This window comes from Equus caballus, chromosome 24 (assembly GCF_041296265.1).
Source record: "Equus caballus isolate H_3958 breed thoroughbred chromosome 24, TB-T2T, whole genome shotgun sequence".
NCBI classification, from domain to species: domain Eukaryota; kingdom Metazoa; phylum Chordata; class Mammalia; order Perissodactyla; family Equidae; genus Equus; species Equus caballus.
In genome coordinates, this window is record NC_091707.1 from 49,667,009 (window position 1) to 49,690,414 (window position 23,406).

Sequence of the window (23,406 nt, forward strand, 5' to 3'; positions counted from 1 at the left end):
CCATCCTGTGTGTTGAACATCACCCACATCTCTCCTTGAGAGCAGCCTTGAAATTGTGGTGACTGTCCTATTATTCCGAGGTCCCATTGTTCCTGGCCTAGTGAGGTGCCCCAGTAAAGTGAAAGCCTTTGGAAAAGGTGTGTGCGGCCGTAGGGGGAGAGCACACACACATCTCAGAGGGCAGAGCTCCCCGTTTCCCTGCGGGATCAAGTTTGTTTTGTGGGCTGTCCTTGGTAGTGGAAATGGGCCATATGAATTATACATTGAAATAATAGAGGCTGCTGCAATCTGCCGGAAGTTCTGCCATGGCCAAGATGAGGGATTTCTTTGCTCAGGAACCATGGGCTGTACCGAGGGCACAGAGAGAATTTAAGAGGAAGGGGAGGTTAAGGCCAGGAGGTCAGCTTCTGGATGTCCTGTCAGCAGGGACACATGCTTTTCTCTGTGGTTAAAGCTTGCTGGCCTTTGGCAAAGGACCAACATACTCAGAGCTGCAGATCTTGGGCAGGAAAAGAAAAATGAAAAGGTCCAATCAGTGAGAGACAGTTTCAGCCCCAATGAATCTCAGAATGTTGGGTAGGAGGGGTGGAGGTGAGAGAGTCTGAGAGCCCAGTCCATCCTCTGGGCAGCTGGGGAAACAGAGGCTCCTAGAGATGGACACCTGCCCGAGGCTGCCCAGCTTATTGCAGGCAGCATTGGGGCCAGGATACTGGCTTCTGAACTGTAGTCTCAGCTTTTTCCACCCACTTCATCCCTTTGCTTTGACATGGGCCAGATCTTGTCTGAGTTTTCTTAAGCAGGACAAGGGACTCGGGGTTTAAAACAGCAGACTGTACAGCCGCGGAGAGCAGGACTCATTCTGCACATGGAAAAAGGCACAACCTCTGGCATCGGGAAAGACCCACATTTCAACAGGTGACCGTCACCCCTTTTGGTCCCTGTGCAGAGCTCCTTTCTTGGGCTGCTATTCACCTGGCTTTTCCATATGCCTTGCATTAGAGTGCGTTGTTCATTTGTCTGCTCCTCAGGAAAGGTTCATCCATCGAATGAGTGGATGAGCTGTGTGTGCAAGTCATTCTTCCTTCAGGTCCTCATTTTCTTCTCCAACAAACCTGATTCGACATCTCCCATCTGCCAGCCGGGTCCTGTGCCCGGCACCAGCCACCCAGAGATCAATGCCGTGGTCTCTGCCTTCAGTGACCATTGCTACAATGCTCTTCTGTAAATGACATAGATATTACTATAGCTACCCTTTCTAGCACAGTGCTTCTCAAAGCGCCCATCTGCTTCTACGAAAGGAGCTTCACCATAACGGAAATCAACACACTGTTAACTTCAGTGAGAAAGTCTTACTACGCAAAAGAAAATTCAGCTACAGCCTAAAGTGCGCGCTTAACAAAGTAGTTGATGTATCTTCTAACACGAGGTCCTGTCTCATCATGGACCCTACCATAATTGTGGGCTGCTGGGCTGTGGACCACACATTGAGTAGCACCGTTCTACAGCACTTTCTGTGCATCAGGCACACAACTAAACACTCTCTCTATATAGTGTATCTATATACACACACAGACATATACACATATACATACGTGTGTGTATTAATTTTATTCTTTAAATTATGCAGTAAAATTGACTTTTTCCCCTTTTTGTGTACAGTACTATGAAGTTAAACACATTTATAGGTTTGTGTAACCCCCACCATAATCAAGATATAGGACAGATCCATCACCCCAAAAAACCCCTCCTGCTGTCCCTTTAGGGTTGCCTTCATGCCCCGTGCTGAACCTGACGATCATGGGAAGGCAGACGTAAGCGGGAAGGCCACTCAGAGCCTGCAGATGAAGGCAATGTCCTAGGGAGAGAAGGAGTGTGGGCCCTGAGGCTATGCAGAGCAGAGCTGAGTGAGGATAAATTCCTATCATCGTGCCCCTTTCCTTAAGGGCAGGACCTGGAAATTCTGCTCATGTCTAACCACAGAGGATCAGGGAAGTGAGGCCTTTGTTCTAGGCAGCCATTGTCTTGAGCCTTTCCTACAAAACGGGAGAGATGACAGTCTCTGCCACAAAAATGAGGTTCAAGAAATGTCTCATTTCTTTGTTTTTTTTAAACAAATCAAATCTGGCTTGGAGATGCCATTATCAAGGTCTGGAACGGGCTGACTCTCGGTCGTACTATGGGGCTCCCTCTGGTGCACCCCTGCCCCCCTGTCCAGAGTCACAGGAGAGAGACCCCTGGTGTTGTGCCTTGTTCCTTCTGCTGCTCAGTGCAGCTGACAAGGGCAGCTCCTTCATTTTCTGAGGGGCACTGCGGCTCTGAGGAGGGGCCGAAGCTAGCCCTTCCTAAGGACCCCTGCTGTGAAGGCCAGGGCCTTCATGGGGCGGCCTCCTCCTCATCTCCTCATCCAGGGCCCATTGCCTTAGGGCGCTACATGGCATTCTCCAGGAATGCACCACGTTCCAGGGGTCCCTGACATATTCTCAGGGAGCTTCAAGGTTAAATATTTAAAATTAGTATGAATTCTCAAATTCCGACTAATAATGATCTTAAAAATACATATACATTTAAAATGGTCTTTAAAAGAGTGCATCCAGAAGAACCTCAGGGAACCCGACTGACCTATGACATTTGGCCAAACAAAACGTGATTATGTACAACGTTTAGAAAGCAGGTGTCTCAGGCAGGGTCCTGGCAAGAAATAAATGACAGAGTCAATTTGGGTAATTTCAGGAGAATTTAGTAAAGAGACTGTGCAGTATTTCAGGGCTGGTAACATGAGGGGGTGTGGGGGGGAGCCACTGTTGGAAATGGAGAGGGGTAAAGCTGTGTGGAGGGGCCTCCTGTGGCCTTAGCCCTCAGCAGCCCACAGGCAAGGCCCTGGGACAAAACAGTCCCCTGACAACACTCTCCTCTCTCCTCCCGTCCCTCATCAGGGTTCCTCATCAGCCGAGCCCAACAGGAAGCTGGAGGCAAGGAGCCTGGTAGCTGCAGTCCCTTGGAGTCAGCCTCTGTGGACAGAGACTGGGTCTGGAGAGGAAAACTGACGAATGGACAGATGGACAGACAGATGGCATCCAGCACAGTCCGTGATGGAGGACAAGGATGACAAAAATAAAGGCCAACACTTCCACAGTGCTCATTCTGACCAGGAATTATTCTAAGGGCTTTTCCCAGCTTAACTCCATGACTCCTCACAGGGCCATGGGCAGAGGACACGTAAAGCCAGGTGAGGATTCACAGGCACTCCAAGCAAGCATTTTTTTTTTTTTTTTGAGGAAGATTAGCCCTGAGCTAACATCTGCTGCCAAGCCTCCTCTTTTTGCTGAGGAAGACTAGCCCTGAGCTAACATCCATGCCCATCTTACTCTACTTTATACGTGCGTGGGATGCCTACCACAGCATGGCTTTTGCCAAGCAGTGCCATGTCCACACTCGGGATCTGAACCAGCCAACCCCGGGCCGCCGAGAAGCAGAACGTGCAACTTTTAACCGCTGCGTCACCGGGTGGCCCCTCCAAGCAAGTTTTGATTGAAAGGAAGAGGGAGGCGGTGGATTTGAGCTGGGCCCTGCGGGGGGGGAGAGGGAGTGGCTTAAAGAGGACATGTTTACGTGAAACACCCAGACCAAGGCACAAAGGAGAACAAAACAACATTCTTGGATCAAAATGCACAGTTTCTCTCTTGAGCCAACAATGGTGAGTGGCAGTTTGTGTGTGGCGGGCAGGAGGGGAGGAGACGGGTGGGAGGAGTTTGCATGTTCAGACAGGGCTGGGATCAGGAGGAAGTCACTGTCCTCCTGCCCCCTCGGCAGCCAGCCAGCTCTCTTTAATCACGTCCTTTGAGAAGGTCAGGCCAAAAGAAAGAAGCCTTGCAGATCACTAATGCCAATGGTGGTCATCATTACTAAGCTCCCTGTATGCCAGGTGCACTTATGCCCATTAGCTCTAATAATCACTACAATCCTGCAAAGTATACATTATCGTCCTTTTTAAAAAATTTTTATGGATGAGGAATCAGAGAAGTTAAGTAACTTGCCCCAGTTCACACAGCTAATAGGTGACAAAGCTGAGGCTCAAACCAAATCCAGTGAGCTTCCTGTCATATATGTTGCCTTCCACCGCTGAAACAGAGACACAAAACACGTGGAAGTGCAGAAGACCGGAACAGACCATATGCATAAACGATGGAGGATTCGGACTGAGGAGGACAGGAGGGTTACGGTTATCCGAGACAGTCCAGGAGGAAAGCAGGCACACATTGAACTTTGAAGGGCAAGGTGTTTTACTATTAGTGGAGGAAAGGGCAAGCACATTCATGGCAGGAGAAGAGCATAACCGAATGTATGGAGGCAGGAATGAGCACGGTTTAGAGCACAAGCAGAGGCAACAGTCCTGGGGAGAGCAGGAAGCCAAGGTGGGGAGGGACTTTGCAGTAAAAAATATGAGGGCTGAGACTTTGGACTGGCTTCAGTGGGACTTAGGCATCAGCTCAAGTTCTTCAGCAGAAAAGTGACACAATGAAAACAGTGATTAAGGAAGATTAACGTCTAGGGTACAGAGTTTACCCCCACAGACAGGACTTTGAAGAAGACACGTGATGTAGCTCTATAAATTAGGTATTGATAAGAGGCGGCTTTTAAACAGCCAGTGTCTAAGTCTTCTTTCTAACATCGGGTGTATTTTACAAAGGGCTGTCATTCGAAATTTAACTAACACATCAAGTAGGTGTTTTTTCCTTTTTCCGACTTAATGAGTTTAACTGACACTTGTATTATTTTTCTAGAAAACTACTGCCCCAAACAAAATCTATGCGTGCCCACACAGCTGTGAGAGGAGCCGTGTTGCTTTGACAATGGAGATGGTAGCGACAGCCCTGCCATCTGCCCCCTGACTGGCCCGAACCCCCTGCAGGTGCTGAGAAGGAGGGCTTGGTCTGGGGAGCTTCAGAGCACTGATGCCTAGAACGGGCCCGGAGAGCCAGGCTCTGCTTAGACCCAGAGCGGAAGAGCTCCTCTTTCAAGACGTGATGAGAGCCTGGAAGCTGACTTTGATTTGGTTTTTATAAAATGGTCAAATCAAAGCTAAACAAGCACAAATGAGCTTACCCTAGGACTCAAGGAATGAGCAAGCTAGAGAGAGGTGAAACCAATGGCTGGGAGGGTCAGGGGTCATCTGAGACGCCTGAGTAGGCGACAGTCCAAGGCCGTGGTTATTGCACGTCCGCCCAGTGTGAGGCTCTGTGCTAGACAGAGGGAAGATGCAAAGGTGACCGAGGCCAAGTGTCTGCTCTCAAGTGAAGAAGCCACAGTTGCGGGTCCTCAGAGGTCACCTCTTCAAGGATCCCTTCTCTGACACACACACACCTGTCCCATTCAGGAATAGGTGTCTTATCTGGGGCCCCAGAGCTCTGTGTGTTTACACTGATCGCCTTACCGACCACACTGAATTGTCGTTTGCTAACTTATCTGTCTCCCGTGCTCTCTCCGGTGCTGGTGTGTCATCGCTTGCATCAATGTTTTGAAAAAATTGATTGTCCAGTGAAATGGGGTGAAGGAACTTATATCCAGCTGAAGGAGTGAGTGAATAATTTGCAGTTATCTTGAGACCATTTGCTTTCCTAAGAGAAGTGATTTACAAAATGTCCTCCAGAAGCACAGAGAGAAACCATCTGGCTGTGTTTCTGGGCTTCCGGGTGATTGTGGAATTCTGGGAAACTGCAGCCACCCACAGGCTAAGGGGTTCCCAGCCGTCTGGGACAGGCTACTAGGAGGAGACGCCAATCACCTTTGACCCTCTCACTCCTGGGGAGAATGCCACCACGTTCCCACTAGACTTTTTCTCCCATGACCAGGAGAGAGGAGTGGCTTAGGGTAACAATGACCATAACTGTGGAAATATTGCTCTCACTCTTCCGGTCTACTTCCATTGTGGCACCAATCCCTAGGTGTCCATGCTTGACTAGTATGACAGCACAGTATTTGAAAGGGAAAAAGGAGAGAAGATGAATGGCTGCCGCCCAGTTGGTAGGCCCTTGTGGACTGTCATGTGAAAAGTCATATTTCCTTCCTCCCTCCTATATAATCTCAATTCTTCCTTGACCTCTCTGTTCTTCCACTATGTTCTGGAAAATATTCTTTAGGTCTCTGGACAATAATAGACTAGCTGTATAGGTTATGAAAAATGTAATCCCACATTCCATTCTCTAATGTTAAGTTCACTCTAATTCTGTTGGCATAATGAGTTGACTCAAGACAGAGAGCGGTCACACACTCATACCAGGCAGTCGTGGTTTCTTAGCAACAAAACTAGAAACTGTGTTAAGTAAGTCTTGTTTGTGTCTGGGTTCACGTGTATCGAGAGCTGTGGTCGCTGTTGAATGTAGATGGACATTTTGTGTGTGCATTGCTTTCTTCTCTAGACTCCACTGCGGTGTGTTTACCCAACAAAGAGTTTGAAAGGCTGTAATATTCTTGAAATTGTTTCATGGGTCTGGAGCTAATTTTAAGAGGAACTAATCTTATCTGCTTATGCTTATCATTTAACGTGTGCTATGCCTTGAGTTATACCAATTTGCCTGGAGTAGCAGAGAATATCCATTCTTAAGATCTGCCTTAGTTTCTAAATCCATCACTCCCTCTTATTTTCTGTTGCTGAGTGACCTAAGAGACATAACTTATTTCTGTTTTACTTCCTGCAGTAGAGATTCTGAGAGGGGAAGACACCTGTCCAGGCCATTCAGCTTGCCAGGGGCAGGCCTAGGGTTCAGACCCAGAGCAGCCCACTGCATCGTGTCTGTGGGATATATAGGAGGTTTCTGATTTGAGACTTAAACCCCTATATTGTGGCCCCTCGAACATGGTAGCCAGAATGTTCTTGGCTGTCTGTGATATATGTCATGACTCCCCTAGAGCCCAGCATCAAGCAGTCATTGTTCTGGCAGGCCCTCTCCCTGAATCAAGGTGTGGGAGGGAAAAAGCCAGACTCTAGACTCCATAATGTCCCCTGCCTGCCATGTCACTGGCATGTGCTGAATGAGTGAATGAGTGAGTGTGTGATTCTAATCGCACTCACAGCCGAGGTTGACACTTGCCATGCAAGCTGGAGTAGAACATGATGGTTTCCATTACCCAATACTCAGGAGATTATTTGGTTGTAAACGACAGTACTTTTGCATGTTACTAGAGAATTATAGGTTCTCATTGTTCAAATTTTTGTTCTCAATAATTACTGTGGTGACACAGGGAGAGAAACGGAGCTGCCCCCTCTTACGAAACAGTGAGCCAGCGTGAGTCAGGAAAAAGCATTAGCACGTGTTGTGGCGAAACAGGTGGTGACGGACTGCCTGGAGCTCCATTTGCCAAGACAAACGCGATCACAGCGCGCAGCATTAAAGATCCTCGCGTGGTCTTGCTGAGAAACTGTGTAGAAGCACTTGATAGCTGCTTAGTCTGTTTCATCCTGAATGTGAGCCATTCGGACACAGGCTTACCGCAGAGGTGCTTTGAGTCTTTTGGGCCACAGCATCTGTTTATAGATGGGTCTCCAAATAGAAATTAACAAAAGCTCGGCTTCATCCCGCCATCTAACCCACACCGTCTGGAAGTACCTCACTGTGCGTTCTGCATCTCCAAGTCATACTCGGATGTGAAGGCTAGAGAAACCCTGGTGCAAGTGGACCAGCATTCGCTCTCTCACTTGTGTCTACTCATTAAACATTTCTTCTATTTTTTTCTTTCTTATAATAAATACTCATCAATTTCTTGCCAAGTGCCAGACACACTGGGAGATGTAAAAATGAATGTGATTCTTCATGGTGAAGAAGCCCCACTCGGGACACAGGGTCTTTGTCTGTGGGGTTTTATTCTATTGAAGATTTACTGGCAAAGAAGGGGCCTTCACCACCCAGCAGTGCCAACAACTTAATACTGAATGTTAGACATCACTGTCTTTAAAAGTCTTTCCAGGGGGCCGGCTCCGTGGCCGAGTGGTTAAGTTCGCGCACTCCACTGCGGCGTCCCAGGGTTCGGATCCTGGGCGCGGACATGGCACTGCTCGTCAGGCCACGTTGAGGTGGCGTGCCATATCCCACAACTAGAAGGACGTGCAACTAAGATATACAACTGTGTACAGGGGAGATAAAGCAGAAAAAAAAAAAAGATTGGCAACAGTTGTTAGCCCAGGTGCCAATCTTTGGAAAAAAAAAAAAAGGAAGATTGGCAACAGTTGTTAGCCCAGGTGCCAATCTTTGGAAAAAAAAAAATAAAAGTCTTTCCATTGCTGTGCCTGTATTTGGCCATCTCCTCTGTCCCCTTTCCCTTGGGGGGTGACTTTCATTCCTGTCTCCCAAATGACTCAGGGAATATCTCTGGTGGCTAGAGTCATTGACGCTGTCTGCTAGAACAGTCAGCACCCACCTTAGGTCTTACTCCCTCTCCTACCTGTGTTTTAAGGGGGAGGAGCGAGTAGTATAAAGATTTAATTTACCCATGGATATAAATTATGTCTCCCACTGTCTCTGCCCTTGCCCCTTTGCCTTAGAGGTAACTTTTGAGTAACTGCAGTCAGTTTTGCTTTTAAAATACTTGGTCATCATATGAAGCCACACTTTTCTGTGTGTGTGAGGAAGATTGGCCCTGAGCTAACATCTGTTGCCAATCTCCCTCTATTTTATGTAGGATGCTGCCACAGCATGGCTTGATGAGTGGTGCTTGGTCTGTGCCTGGAATCCAGGTCTGCAAACCCCAGGCTGCCGAAGCGGAGCACACGAACTTAATGACTACGCCACCAGGCTGGCCCCTGAAGCTGCACTTTTTAACAGTTTGTCTATTTTGTTTCTCCTCTTAGGTCATAAGCTCATCTAGGCAGGGACTGCATCTGATTTACACCCCTTCGCCTTCTCTTAGCTCCAAGCAGGGTGCTAGGCGATAGAAGGATGTTTTATAAATATTTTTGTTACATCGAATAAGTTTTTCATATTGGATTTGAATAAAGGAGTCACCTCCTTCATGCAACGGAGCTGAGCAGGCAGGACAGGAACCAAAGCCAGCTCTCAACCCAGCCTTGTTGAAGGAACAAGTGAATAAAGCCCAGGGGAAAAACAGACAAGTAAGAAATGTGTGATGTGGCCAAGTATATGCCAACAGGGAGTGGCGAAGCTGGAAGCAACTGGGTGCACTGCTTCTCTTCATAGCTTTGAAATCCAAATTACAGAGCAAAAGAAAATATTGTGCTGGCTAACTAACAGAGAATCCCAGCATCAGAAACCAGTGAATGAGGAAAGTTCGCCGCTGTACACATATCGTGCTTATTATCTTCTCTGCTCGTGCACATGCGTTCCATTGGACTTCACTTACAAAACACAAGTTCAAAGATAAAGTTGTTAAGAATTTCAAGATGGTGACAGGAGAGCATTAAACCTCAAGCATGGGGCCCTTCTGAGTGCCGGGCCCTCCCTGTGGGACCATCCGGGTTGCAGGCCCATGAAGACGGGCCTGCCTGGTGATAGTAAGTACTCAATGAATATTTGGTTAATGAATGAACAAATGTTACTTCTTAAGCACAGGCCTCATTAACCAAACTCAATTGTTGAAATGATTCTAAGACCCCATTGCATAGGCATGATCAATTCTTAACTCCATTTCCAGCCCCTCTCCCCTCTCTGGAGGACGGGCTGAAAATTCCAAGCTTCTAATCATGGCCTGGTCTTTCTGGTGACAACCCCTATCCAGGAACCCACCCAGAGTCGCTTCATTAGAACAAAACATGCTCCTAGTGCTCTTATCACTTAGGAATTTACAAGGAATTTACAAGCACTATGTCCGGGACTGGGTCAAAGACACATATTAGGACAAGAGATGCACCTGGTTCTCTTATCACTTAGGAAATTACAAAGGTTTTAGGAGCTCTGTGCCAGGAACCAGGGGCAGAGACCAATATATACATTTTTTATTATCTCACAATTGTCTAGTAATGGAAGACAGAATAGATATATTAATCTCTCAGATAATTTTTTTAAAAACTTCTGAGCCATGAGTTCTCATCTCTTTTTCTTTTTTTTTTAAAGATTGGCACCTGAGCTAACAACTGTTGCCAATCTTCTTCTTTTTTCTGCTTTTTCTCCCCGAATCGCCCCAGCACATAAGTTGTATATTTTAGTTGTGGGTCCTTCTAGTTGTGGCATGTGGGACACTGCCTCAACGTGGCCTGATGCGAGCAGTGCCATGTTGGCGCCCAGGATCCGAACCAGCGAAACCCCGGGCCGCCAAAGCGGTGTGCGCGAACTTAACCTATCGGCCACGGGGCCGGCCCCTCATCTCTGTTTTTGATATGAGATTTGCTAATCAGTTGCAATACTGAGTAGATCTGAGTTTCATCAATTCCATCTCTTGCTAGAGAGAGTCGGTCCTCAAGAGAGGGGAGGATGGGACTTGATGAGACATGAAAAATTCCCGGATGGGGGAAGCAAGTGCCTGCAAAGGAAAGGTTCATTTTCACAGTGTCTAGAGTTTGCTATATTAATAACACTCTGGTTTGGAAGAGTTTAGATGAACAAATTTGTCGAGACAATACTACTTCAAAACTTTGGGGGGCTGGGGAGTTGTATCTGCATGCCCTGGGCTTTCCCATGTATAAATGTGTTGATGCCAAGGTGAATAAATGCCATCGAAAGAGGCTGGAATGCAGTTTGCCCAAAGGGGATGGGTGGGAAAGATATCAAATGACAGACACCTGGCATCCTAATTTCATTTTACCTCTCCTAAACAAAGCTCATTTTTGATGACGAGACTCAAGAGAATCAGATTTACACATTTATTTATTCATTCAACCAGCATTTCTCAAGTTCCTCCTGTATGCCAGGCACCGTGTTAGGTGCTGGGGCTTTAAAGTGAAATGCAGCTAAGTCCTCATGCTGGAGAAGCCCTCAGTTTATGCTGAAATGAAAATGTGGTGGTTGGGATGGGGGTGGGCATGGAGCCCTGCCATCTCCTGGGGCCTTGGTAAAATGACCGTTCACATCCAGAGCTCCCCAAGGCTGGAGGAAGTCATTTTGCTCCACAGAGGTGGGTAAGCTATGAGTCGTCATGGCAACAGATTAAACGGAGCTGGAACTGGGTGTGAGCACTCCAGCTGTGAGTGCACTGTTCCTCCTCCTCTGCCTGCGTTCTAGCCTGACGATTCCTTGCTTACCGCAGAGACTGCTTTCCTGGATGTGGGATTTGGCTGGAGAAGATGGAGAAGAATGAGCAGATGGAAGGGGATTGCTGGCAAGGGGAGAGGACAGTAGAGACACTACAGATTCATATGGAATAATAAGCTAAAAAGTGTAACACTCGTTGGACCCTTATCACATGCCAGGTTCCTGCAGCCTCATCTCAGCTGATTCCCGCAATAACACCTGTGTCTGGCGGTCCTCTTTCTGCCATTATAGAGGTGAGGAAACTGAGGCTCAGATGGGCTACAGATAAACTGCCCAAGGAGGGAGCAGAGCTGGGATGAGAATCTGAGTCTGTCTAATGATTCCCATGCCTGTGCGGTCAATGCCAAGGGGCAGTGGTTCTGAACCACAGGTACAGCGTACCTGGGGGTGTGGGGGGAGGAATGGCTAAAATGCAGACATTTAGGCACAGCTCTAGACCTGCTGAATGAGAATGTCTGTGGGTGGGGCCCAGGAATCAGAACACAAAGGGATCTTGGAGGTTGCCTGGTCTGAGTGAGGCCTAGAGAGAGGAAGTGACTTGTCCCAGGACCCAGGACTAGTTAGGACTAGGATCCAGATCTTCTATGTCAGCTTAGCGGGCTTAGAGGTGTAGAGGAGGGTGTTCACAGGGAACCAGAACAGGATATGGTGGGCGCAACCACTGAAAGTCATACTTCATTTATGATGACAAGGCTCCATCTAACTGGTGATCTAATCAAGGAAAAGAAAAGAGGGAGAGAAGCCCCCACCAGTATTTATTATATTTTCTTTCCAGCATTTCTGCCTGCCGGGCCAACCCACTTCCTAGCCCGGTCACCAGGGTAACCATCACCCCCACCTTGACAGTCAAGTGCGTACGCAGCTTCTTGCACCCACATCCAGGGCCACGGGACCCAGCCCTATAATCAGCCTCCTGCTGCCTCTGCACACAGCCAGCAGCGACAGTCAGCCAGCCAGCTCCCTGCTCTCCGGGCCCATCACCCCATCACGGTTCTGCAGACACCCCCTCCCCACGCTCACACACTGAGTTCTGCTTCCCTCGCCCACTGCCTCCCAGGAGACAAATGTGCAATCTGCTCTTGGCGTGTATCATCACCTCTGGAGGGAGCAATCTGCCCTCGAGTGGAGGCCCAACCCAACACACGGCCCACACATGAGAAAAAACACCCCCTTCCAGAGGAGGGGAGCCTTGGCAGTGAACGCCCTCTCCCCGTCCAGAGACAGCTGAGGGGGCGGCTGGAGGGTAGGAAGAGTTTGCAAAGTGATGATCAGAAGAGGGGCTGAGGCAGCGGCTAATAGGGAGGAGTACCTGGGGGAAGCGGGCACCCAGAGCCTGCTGCTAATGAAGCAGCTTCTTACCTAGGAAATCAGAGCCCCTCCATCACCACAGACGCCTGGAGTCTGACCTGGTGGTTAATGAGGCTGAGCGCCCTCTTCAAGGACCCTACTAGAACAGTTACATGAGGCTGGGTGGCTGGAGCCATGGAATCCCCTGCAGGACTTCAAAAGGACCACCTCCATCCAGTTTCTCCAGGCCTACTCAAGTGGCCCCTGCCTGGCTGCTCTCCTGTGAGCTCCTTCCTCCACTGTTGGAGCTGATCAGTGCTCCCCGCCAGCTCTCTCCTGACCTCTGTCCCAGACACCCAGCTGTTTCCCTCCTCACTTATTCCTTCTCTCATCCCTCCTGTCTTAGACACATCTCAGGCCGTCTCAGATTCTCTGGGTCTCAGCTGTCTCCTAGGTTGTGAGCTACTTGCTCAGCCCTAGGGACCAGGAATTGCTGTCCTGATAACCCTCTTTTCTTGGTTCTCTGCAGCATGAGGCCAACCTCTTCAGGCTCCTGTCCCCATTTCCTAACTGGGATGAAGCCTTCCTCCTCAGGGTTTGGGATTTGGCTCCCCCAGAGGCTGCTGAAAGAGCCAGGAGAGACCATTAAAGGGCTGGGGAGTTGATTCCCCAAGGAGCCAACTTTGACCAATGAGAGACAGAAGGCAGGAGGAAGCTTTACATGCCTCCTTCCCATGGACAGTTCCCAGGCCTGGGGCTTCCGCCCAGCCTGTCTGGAGATGTCCTCGGTGGCTGAGCACCCGGCTGTGCCTCTGCAGGAACTTGGGGCCAGCTTGGCAGCACAGAGCCAGGTATTTGCTTTCCATTCTGTGCCGCCTCACTTTGCTCTCCCTCGCTCTGGCTGCCCTGGGATTGCACCTCCCAAGGAAGGGTTAGCACTTAAAGCTTTGCCTCAGACTCTTTTCTAAGGCACCTGGGCTAAGTCAGCACTAGGATTCAACTAGAACAGAACTCTTATTCTCTATCATCCAGCCTAATTCCCTCATTTGCCAGAGGGAGCTGAGGCCTAGAGAAGTTGTGATTTCCCCAAGGTGACAGCTAGTCAGTGGAGAAGCAATGCGTAGTCATTACTTTAACAAATAATTAATGAGCACTGACTGTACACCAGGCATTATTCTAGATGCTGGGAATGCAGTGGTGAATGAAATGGACAAAATCCCTGCCTTTATGGGACACAACATCTGAGTGGAGGAGAAAAAGGCTGTAAATGAAATGAATAAGTAAAATATTCAGATGTTAGGCTGATGAGTGCTAGTGGTGGTGATAGCGGGTATAATGGGATGAACTGTGTCCCCCAAAATTCATATGTTGATGTCCTAACCCCCGGTACCTCAGAGTGTGATTGTATCTAAAGAGAGGGCAATTAAGGAGGTGATTAAGTTAAAGTGAGGCTGTTAGGGTGGGCCATTAGGGTGGTGTCCTTATAAGAAGAGGAAATTTGGACACACAAAGAGACACCAGGGATGCCTACACACAGAGAAAAGACCATGTGAGGACACAGTGGGAAGGTGGCCATTTGCAAGCCTCACGAGAACCCAGCCCTGCCAACACCTTGATCTTGGACCTCCAGCCTCCAGAACTGGCAGATGATACCTTTCTGTTATTTAAGTCACCTGGTCTGTGGTATTTTGTTCTGGTGGCCCTAGCAAACTAACACAGTGGGATTTTAATTTCAGAAAAGGTGTCCCGAGCTAGCCTCACTGAGAAGGTGACATTTGAGTAACACCCTGAAGGAGGTGATAGAGAGTGAGTTATCTGAAAACGCGAGGGAAGAGCGTTCAGCCAGAGGGAACGGCATGCTCCACGGCTCTGACGGGGATTAGACCGCAAGTCTTCCAGGAATAGCAAGGAGGCCAGCGTGCATGAAGAAAGCAGAGCAGGTGAGGGAGAAAACAGTCAGATCAAGAGGTGAGGGGATGCAGGAGGAGGTTCTCTGCGTGACATGGGGAGGGAGTGCAGAGTTTAGAGCAGGGGTTCTCAATTTGGGGCAGGGGGATTTTTGTCCCCAGGGGACATTTGGCAATGTGTGAGGACATTTTGCATGGTCACAATTGGGGGGGCGGTGAGGAGAAGTCAGGATAGGATACTGGCATCTAGTGGGCAGAGGCCAGGATGCTGCTAAATATCCTGCAATGTACTGGACAGCATCTTCCTTCTCCTCCCAAGCAAAGAATTGCTGGGTCTCACATAGTAACAAGGTTGAGAAGCTCTGGCTTAGAGCATAAGGTGACTGGGTCTGACTTTTGGTTAACAGGATTACTCTGGCTATGTTGGGAGCGATTTTAAATGAGGAAGAGCAGAAGCAGAGGCTCCATTAATCCAGGAGAGAGATAATGGTTGCTTGGACCAGGAAGTAGAAGATCTCCTATGCCAATTTAGTGCCAGCCTCCCTGCCCTTCCCTCTTTCTCTTTTCACTTTCTCAATAAACATGAACAGAGCTCTTACTGTGTGCTAACCATTGTGTCAGGTGCTGGGCAGACTCCAACAGACATGACCCACTCGGACCCTTGTCTAGTTTGCCCAGACCCAAGCTGAAGAGAAGGGAGCTACGGGGAACAGTTGCTAACCTGGAGGGCAGACTTTGGGAAGTCCGCTTGGGGCTGCAGATGGAGCTCTGCGGCAGTCGTCAGCGGGTGCCATCTACTCGGCACTAAGGAAAGCACAGAATGAGCACAGAGTGGGTGACGTCTTCATTCATCCAGCTGCACAAGCCCCAAACTTGGAAATCATCCTTCATGCCTCTGCCTCTCCGACCTCTACCCCCTCCATCCCTCAAGCATCTCTAGTTACCTCCAAAATATCTGTTGAATCTGTTCACAGGACTCCAGCTCCATCTTAATGACTCTAGTCCAAACTATTATCATTTCCCACCTGCTCTCTCTGTTGTCACTCTGGTGCCCCCTACAATCTTTTAATAATCAAGATAGATGGGTCATTCTGCAGTAAGAGAAAACATGAAATCTCAGTGGCTTAACACCAGAAATGTTTATTTCTCACTTAGCCAAAAGTGGGTCAGGTGGTCCTCCTCCACTAGTCTCATAACTCCCTGCATTTTTCCATAGTAGTTATCATAGTTTGTAACTATATGTTTAATTATGATTATTGGATCAATTTCCATTGTTCTCCCTAGGACCTGTGTTCCTTGATGGTAGGACCGGTACCCAACCTGCTTTGTATCCTTAGACCTAGAGCGATGCCTGTATTACACCAGAATGCTTGAAACGTCTTTTGAAAGAATGAATGAATGAATGCAGTGGCTAAATTACAGCTGTAACCGCATAACCTCCCTGATCTAAAAAATTCTAAAATATTTCACGCCTAAAATACTATATGGAATACATATGTACATCTTACGCATAACAATAAAACACTCTCTGTCACTACCCAGTTCAAAAACTCCCGTCACTGTTACCCTCTGCACGCCCCTCCCTGATCTCATCTCTGTCCTAGAGAGTAACAACAGACTGCATTTTGTTTTATCGTCTTTTTTTCTTGGTCATTTTAACCACATATGGATATTATATATATTATCGTTTTTGAATGCTATATGAATAGCATCATATGTAGACAACCTTTGGCAATTTGCATTTGTTGCTCAACGTGCTCATGAGATCCATCTCTGCTGGATTATGTAGTTGTGGTTCATTTTCACTGTCATAGTTTTCCATTGATTGAGTATCATACAATTAATTTATCTGTGCTCTTGTAGACGAGCGTTGAGCTGTTACCAGGATTTTGCTATAACAATTTGTACTATCTGGAGGCTCTAGGAGAGTTGGGTTATTTTTCCTTTTCCAGCTTCTAGAGGCTGCCCACTTGGGCGCCCTTCCATATTCAAAGCCAGCACGGGCCGGTCAAGTTTCTCTTGCCTTACATCACCCTGACACTGACCGTCACCCTGACACTGACTGTCCTGCCTCCCTCTTTCACGCATAAGGACCCTTATGATTACACTGGGCCCACCTGGATGATCCAAGATAATCTCCCTACCTTAAAATCCACATCTTCAAAGTCCCTTGTGCTAGGTAAGGTAACACAGCCACAGGTTCAGCGGAACAGGATGTGGACCTCTTTGGGAGAGCACTATTCTGCCTCCTACAATAATCAATCAATTCAGCACAGTTTATTAAATCTTTTCTGAACGTGTGCACAAGGGAACACTGGTCTGGTGGTAATGATAATAATAGCAAACACTGAATGCTTGCTAGGTGCCAGGAATGTCCTCTAAGCATTCTATGTGTATTATCTCATTTAACTCTTACAACAAGACTTTGTGCTAAGAACTACTGTTACTCCTGTCTCAGAGATGAGTGAAGGGAAGGACAGAGCAGTTAAGTAATTTGCCCACCGTCGGAAGCAGCAGAGCTAAGATTCAAACCCAGGCAGGTGGGCTCCAAAGCCCACGAATTTAACCACCATGCTACCGTTGAATGAACAAATGAAGTGAACAAATGAAGTGAATAAATCTAGCTTCCCTTAGCTGTGCGTTCAAGTCTTAAGTCACAGAACTTCTCTGAGCCTCAAGTTCATTACCTGTAAAACTGGAACAGTCGTCATCTTTTCTGTACTTCACAGGCTGCTTTGAGGGCACACGGAGGCCAGTTGTGAGAAAGTAGTTCAGATGCGGAAAACGGGACTCGTCGTTCCACCGCATGTCTCTGGCAGAGCCAGGACTGGGACTCAAGTTTCCTGGCAGCCAGGCTGGTGTGGGCTATTTCCACCACAGAGCGGTAACTAGAGCAGCTACAGATTCCAGCCATCAAACTGAACATTTTCCCTTCATCAACCTCCTGGCCTGTAACAGCCAACGTCAAAGCTATAACTGTGTATTCAATCAATTGCTCATTAAGAATGTCATCAAGTCTCAAAGGATGCTTTTACAAAATCCAAATATGAAATAATACTTCTTAGCTGAAACTGGGTAAAGTTTACAAGTATTCTTTAGATTCTGTTGCAAATCAAGGCGAAAAGGAGGAGAATTTCAGAAATTGACAGAAAGGGGAGGCTGCAAGGTATTTGCTAGGGAAAAACCACCTCCCCCACATCTTTGTGCCTCTCCATCCTGATCCCATCAAGGTCCACCCCTTTCCATTTTCCCTTCACTCCTCCCTAGTGCAGGAGAGATCAGGAAACCTGAATTTCAGCTTTGAGGTAAGCCCTGACCCTTTTTGCTTTGAACTTCAAAGGCAATCTTGACAAAGAGGAAAAGAGCAAAGAGTGGGAGGATTCACTCTACCAGATATTAGGACATATAACAAAGCCATAGCAAGAAAATCAGCACAGCCCTGGTACAGAAACAGATCTAGAGCAACAGATCAGCAATGAGAGCTCAGAAACAGAGACGTGTGTCTATGGAGACTTGGCATATGATACAGATGCCATCGCACACACAGTGGGGAAAAGGTGGGTTGTTTGGTGGGTACCGCTGGGAAAACTGGCTCACGATGTAGAGAAAATTAATCTCACATTCCTACATGCACTGCATGCAAGGTGAACTCTGGATAAATTAAGACCTAACTGTGATAGGTAAAAGTATGAAGCTAAATAGGGGAAAATGTAGGAGAATATTTTGCGACCGTGGGAAGGAAAAGATCCTTAAACAAGACCCAAAAAGCACACTCCACAAGGCTAAAATTTGATGCATTTGGCTACATCAAAATTCAGGATTTCCCCTACACTGTAGGATAGCAAAGACCAAGTTAACAGAATGCATGAAAGATTGGGAGACATTTACAATGTCCAAGACTGACAAGGGATTAATATTTAGAATATATAAAAAACCCTTCAATTCATTCAGAAAAATAATAGGAAATCTAGCAGAAAAACAGGCGAAGGATGTAAGCGGGTAATTCATGGAAGGAAAAAATCTCCATGGTTCTTAAGTATATGGAAAAACGGTTAACGTCACTACTCATCAAGGAGATACAAATGAAAATTACAATGTGATACTACTTTACCGATATCAGATTGATAAAAATTAGGATATCAGATAATACCAAATGTTAGCTTATAGAGTGGGAAAACAGGAGTCTTCCTATCTTCATGTGCCGTTGGTGGGAGTGCAAACTGGCAAAGCCGTTTTGGAGGGCCACGAGGCAGAGTGAACTCCACGACCCAGCAATTCCATTTCTTTCTTAGGGTCCATAAAAGACACGTCCAATACTCATTCCAGCATTGTCTGTGGCAACAAGGAACCGCTGGCAACCTAATTGTACACTCTTTAAGGAATTGATAAGTAAAATGTGTTGGACACAAATCAAATTCTATCAGTGGTCAGAATTAATGAACTCCTGGTATATATAGCCCCATAGATAGATCCCTAAGGCATTATGTTGAGGGAGAAACAAGAAACAGCGTGAGTTCGTATCACAATACCATTCACGTACACTAAAAATAGACAAACTAAAGCAGCATCTTTCCAGGATATATACACTTACTGGGACATTCTTAAACACAACGAGAGAGGTGCAAATGGAGGGTAAATGGGAGTGTGGAGAGGAAACGAGCGGAAAATAAAAAAGAGACGGACCTCGCTGACTCTAACGAGCTGAGGAGTATGATCAACATAACTCTTATCCCTGAGGTCCAAAAATATCGCCCCAACCTCCTTCCATCGCTTCCTATTCCTAACAGAATCAAAAGCAAAAGACTCAACGTGGCTGCTCAGAACAGCGCCTTTCTCCGTAAAGGACCTGCCTCTCTCCCATCCACCTCGCCAAGCACTCGCTTCCAGCACTCCAAGCTCGACTCTTACTGCACGTCCCACAACCAAAACGCGCCCAGGCTTCAATCCAAAATGGTTTTACTCTCCTCTTGGGAAAGTTATTGATCGCTTAAGACTCAGTTTAAGTGCCTCCCCTTCAGCAGCCCCTTTCTGACCGCTGCCATTCCCCAAATGCTAGCCCCGCCAGGACTCGATTCCCATCCTCCCATCCTCCATCCCCCCCCACCATGCACCACATTGTAATTGCTTTTTTTGGATACACACCCCTCCCCCAGGGCTAGAGCTGAACTAGGCTGGTCTCTAAGACCGCATCTCGCCGGCTAGGGTGGGCGGTCCCACGAATAACTGGAAAGTTATTGCCGCAGGTCAAACAAGACCCCAGCCCACCTCCCTCTCGTTTACTTCCCCTCTCATTGGTTCAAGCTCTCCGCCGCCGGCCCCCGCCCCCTGCCCGCCTCTGCCGGCCACGGGAGGTGGCAGGCTCTGCGCAGGCGCTACAGGGTGGGACCCGCTCGGCCGGGGGCGGGGCGAGTGGGAGTGGAGGGCAGAGCCCGTCGGGCGCGGAGGGGTCTGGGGGCCGCCGCAATGTTGCGCGGCAGTTGCGTCCGGTCCGCGAGCGCGCGGCACCCGGGAGGGGGCGGGGCTGAGGCGGGCACGGTGGCCCCTCCCCCGCCCTGGCCCCGCCCCCGCAGCCCGCCCGCGCGCCTCGCCCCGCCCCCTCGGCCGGCCCGCCCCGCCCCCTCGGCCGCCCCGCTCCTTCTCCCGCCGCCCGCTCGCCTCCGGCCGGGCTCCCGCGGCCGAGAGCGGGAGAAAGTCCTGCTGGTGGGCGGCCGCGGGGCTGCGCGCGTCCAGCATCCCGGGGCCGCTCCGGCCCGGGCGGCGAGGCGGCCCGGCGGTCCATGCATCCGCCGCCGCCCGGCGCCGCGATGGATTTCAGTCAGAACAGCCTGTTCGGCTACATGGAGGACCTGCAGGAGCTCACCATCATCGAGAGGCCGGTCCGCCGGAGCCTCAAGGTGCGCCCCGGGGAGGAGGAGCTGTCCGCAGGCGCCCGGCGGCGTGCCCCGGCCCCGACCCGCGTCCTGGCCCCTCCCCGAGGCGGCCCGGGACCCCCTCGGAGTCGGACTGGCCCCTCAGTCCTCCTCCGGTCCCCGTGTCACCCGAAACTGGCTCCTCTCGGGGCCCCTTCTTCGACACGGCCCGGTTCTCTGGGTCTGGACCCTACCCCCTGCCCCGGGGCCGGCCCCCTGGTCCCGGGCCCTTCCCCAGCCCGCCCCCAGGAACGGCCGCCGGCGCCTCCCGCGCCGCCGCGCTCGGACGGCCCTGGCCCCGCTTCCCCCCGCCCCTGCGGGAGCTGCCCCGCAGCCGCAGCCCGCTCCTCGCGGGTCCTCCCCTCCCGCATCCCCATGGCCCCCGGGTGCTGCCCCGGTCCTGGCACCTCGGTCAACACAGCCCCGACTCTTCCCCGAGACCCCCCACGTCCCATCCCCCCATCAGAGCAAGCTCGCGTGCCCCTGCCCTCAAGTCAGCCCGGCCTCCCCTCCCCTCCCAGCCAGCGCCCATCCTGGAGTCGTCCTGCGGCCGGTCTTCAGAACCCTCTCGACCCTTTTGCCTCCGTCCTGAATCGCCACACGTCCTTTCCCCCCCCCCGGCCCCTCCGGGACTCTAGCTGGGACCCCGCTCCCCGGCCCCTGGACGGAGTCAGCCTCCACTAGCTCCCCCAGCCCGCAGAGTCATCTTCCTGCCAGCCTCCCCGAGGCTCCAGCCCTCCGCGCTGGCACACCTGGCTCATGGACCCCCGCCATCCTCTTACTCCCTCCTTTAGCTCTTCTCACTCCCACCTGCCGCAGTATCTCCAATCTCTGATTTCCTTCCAGCCCTGGAGTTCATTCCCTGCCCTCCCCCTACTCCAGATATCGTCTTGTTCGTTCCCGCTGGGCTGCAGTCTTCCTCCATGTCCCCTTTTAGCATTTCCTGGGGTGGAAAATGCTGGAGAAACAGCCTTGGGGTATAAGAGAGAAAAAGTATGTGTAATTTTATATATGCATATAAAATTGATTTCGGCAATGTTCTGAAGCCACAACGTGATTCTCAAGATTCAATCTAGAAGCTAGAAGAGTAAAAACAAAAAACACCAAACCCCCAAAACTCTTACCACCCAAACCCAACAATTAGAGACCTCTGTGGTCGAGGTCGCTTAGAGTCCTCAGACCCTTGGTTAGTTTTCCCTGATAATGCTTAATTGTGAAACTTCACTAGTCTCTACTCATATAGGGTCCCTGGAGGGTCACCGAAGGGCAAGACTGATGGGTATTTGTGTGCATAATCTGTATTTTACACTTGACAGACACCAGAAGAAATAGAAAGACTGACAGTTGATGAAGACCTCAGTGATATTGAAAGGGCTGTCTATCTGCTCAGGTATTTCCTAGTCTTTCTGTGCAATCGCTACTCGTCCTCTGTGGCAGCATCTGTGAATGCTTTCCGAAATGTCATGTTATGGTTATGTTCAGGTTCACTTAACCGCTTGAACAGAGTAGTTGTGCATGCATAGCACTTAATCATGGTATAAATTAAGAATTAGACATAGACTTATAAATTTGAGAACTGAAATCAAATAAGATAGCTAACTTAGAGGATATTGCTTGGAGGAGAAGGAACAGAACAGTTAATGTTTTGAGTGGAATCTCATTCTATTTTATTTTATTTTCCAGCTTTGGTTGTTCTCATGTAAGATCCAATAAGTTTAGATGAAACTTAAGAATATCCAGTGATTAATTCTAAGTTAATTGTAGTGTATGAACCTTATATGCTATTTATTATATAGATTAAAAAATCCACAAAGATGGTAGTTCAATTTCTTGCTCAGGATTTCCTGTTTATATTACTTTTGCTGTGTGAGCTTCACAGTTTTGCCTGAGAGATTTTAAAATTTAATTGAGCCCACTCTGATTTACGTTTCATATCACAAGCTCTACAGACTTGCTTAAGGCAAACGGTTATTGCAAATACTTAAGATTTCTCTTGACTTTTAAAAAACTGTGTTGTCGATTTAGCTTCTTAAAAGCTAATGTGGTGAGCATTAGTGAACATATCTATGAAAATACTTCAGAAACAGAAATTTTCTGAAGGCATTTTATGTACATTTGTTTTAAAATTTTTCTTTAACTTGCACCTTTTTTTCCCCTTTGGCAAGTTAGTTTTCGCTTTTGTTTTTCAGAATCAGATTTGGAAAACTGGTGTTATTTCCCCCCTGGGATATTTGTCATCCTTGTTTCCTTAGCTCAGGTCTGTTTTGCCAGTTTCAGGTGCTGGCAAGTTTCTCGTTCTCCTTTCTTGTTTGTAGATCATGTTTCCAGCCCCATGTTATTCACTGAATGATCCTGTGGAAAAAAAAAATCCCCTCTCCATGACTTCCATTTTCTTAATTATTCTGTAGCCTCTTAGTGGCATCTTGGGTTCTGTTCTTATTTTAGTCAGAATTTTAGCATGCTTACAATTCAGACCGTTCTCTCCAATAATTCTATCACTTTAAAACGTTTCTGGATCTTAGACCTCGTGTTGATGCCATTTCCCCATCTCTTTTGGTAATCCATGGTAGCATTCTCTCATCATTTCTACCTGTTTATTTAAAAGAAAAACTTTCTTATTTATGTCTGAATTAACAGTATATATTTTTGGTGTTTACGCAGAGAATGATCCAACGTTTAACCTGTTTTGATATTTTACTGTGTTATAGTTGAAGTACTTTGTTCCTTAATAATTAACATGTCCGATATGGTGAACAATAGCTGTAAACATGTGCCTTTTCCCACAGTTCTTTTGTTTGGAGTAGACAGACAATTGATGAAAGTTTGGGTAAGTTTAGCACACAGCAATTAATGATTTGAAATAAGTTCCGACTTACTCCTCCTGAATTCTCTTCTTTCGTGTAAACGCTGGCTTAGCGTCAGGAAATGGAGAGTCTTTCTCTACTTACTTGTGACAGCAGATACCTTATTCTAGATATCAGCGACAAGCCTTCTTTTTTAGGATAGCTTGTTTTCTCTTTTGCTTTTATTGTTTGTTAGCAAACCAGGTCGTCTAAGTTGTCTGCATTTCTCAGACACAGAACATAAGTTTCATCTAGTTCTGGAACT

At 48.3% G+C, this 23,406-nt stretch overlaps 2 protein-coding genes and 2 long non-coding RNA genes across 7 annotated transcripts in view; 3 read left to right on the forward strand and 1 right to left on the reverse strand.

Moving 5' to 3' along the window:
* LOC100064891 (interferon alpha-inducible protein 27-like protein 2) overlaps positions 1 to 20,341 on the reverse strand; it is a 38,482-nt gene extending 18,141 nt beyond the window's left edge. For 2 of the 3 annotated variants that reach the window (XM_001495656.6, XM_070249787.1), the window contains exon 1: positions 20,250 to 20,341. The gene's annotated coding sequence lies outside the window, so the exon portion shown is untranslated. The remainder of the gene's footprint in view (positions 1 to 20,249) is intronic. The other variant, XM_070249786.1, reaches the window with a different exon arrangement.
* On the forward strand, positions 2,934 to 7,758 carry LOC111770397 (uncharacterized). The gene is made up of 2 exons (XR_002803656.2): positions 2,934 to 3,694; positions 4,782 to 7,758. It is a non-coding gene; the product is annotated as an uncharacterized lncRNA (long non-coding RNA).
* Positions 11,093 to 14,987, forward strand: LOC138920634 (uncharacterized). Its single transcript, XR_011432126.1, has 3 exons — positions 11,093 to 11,428; positions 14,219 to 14,422; positions 14,797 to 14,987. It is a non-coding gene; the product is annotated as an uncharacterized lncRNA (long non-coding RNA).
* Positions 19,981 to 23,406, forward strand: part of PPP4R4 (protein phosphatase 4 regulatory subunit 4) — a 107,836-nt gene continuing 104,410 nt past the window's right edge. Inside the window, exons 1-2 of one of the 2 annotated variants that reach the window (XM_023628327.2) lie at positions 19,981 to 20,283; positions 21,615 to 21,688. In XM_023628327.2, the coding sequence (XP_023484095.1) occupies positions 20,167 to 20,283; positions 21,615 to 21,688 (191 nt within the window). In that variant the 5' untranslated portion in view covers positions 19,981 to 20,166. The remainder of the gene's footprint in view (positions 20,284 to 21,614; positions 21,689 to 23,406) is intronic. The other variant, XR_002803657.2, reaches the window with a different exon arrangement.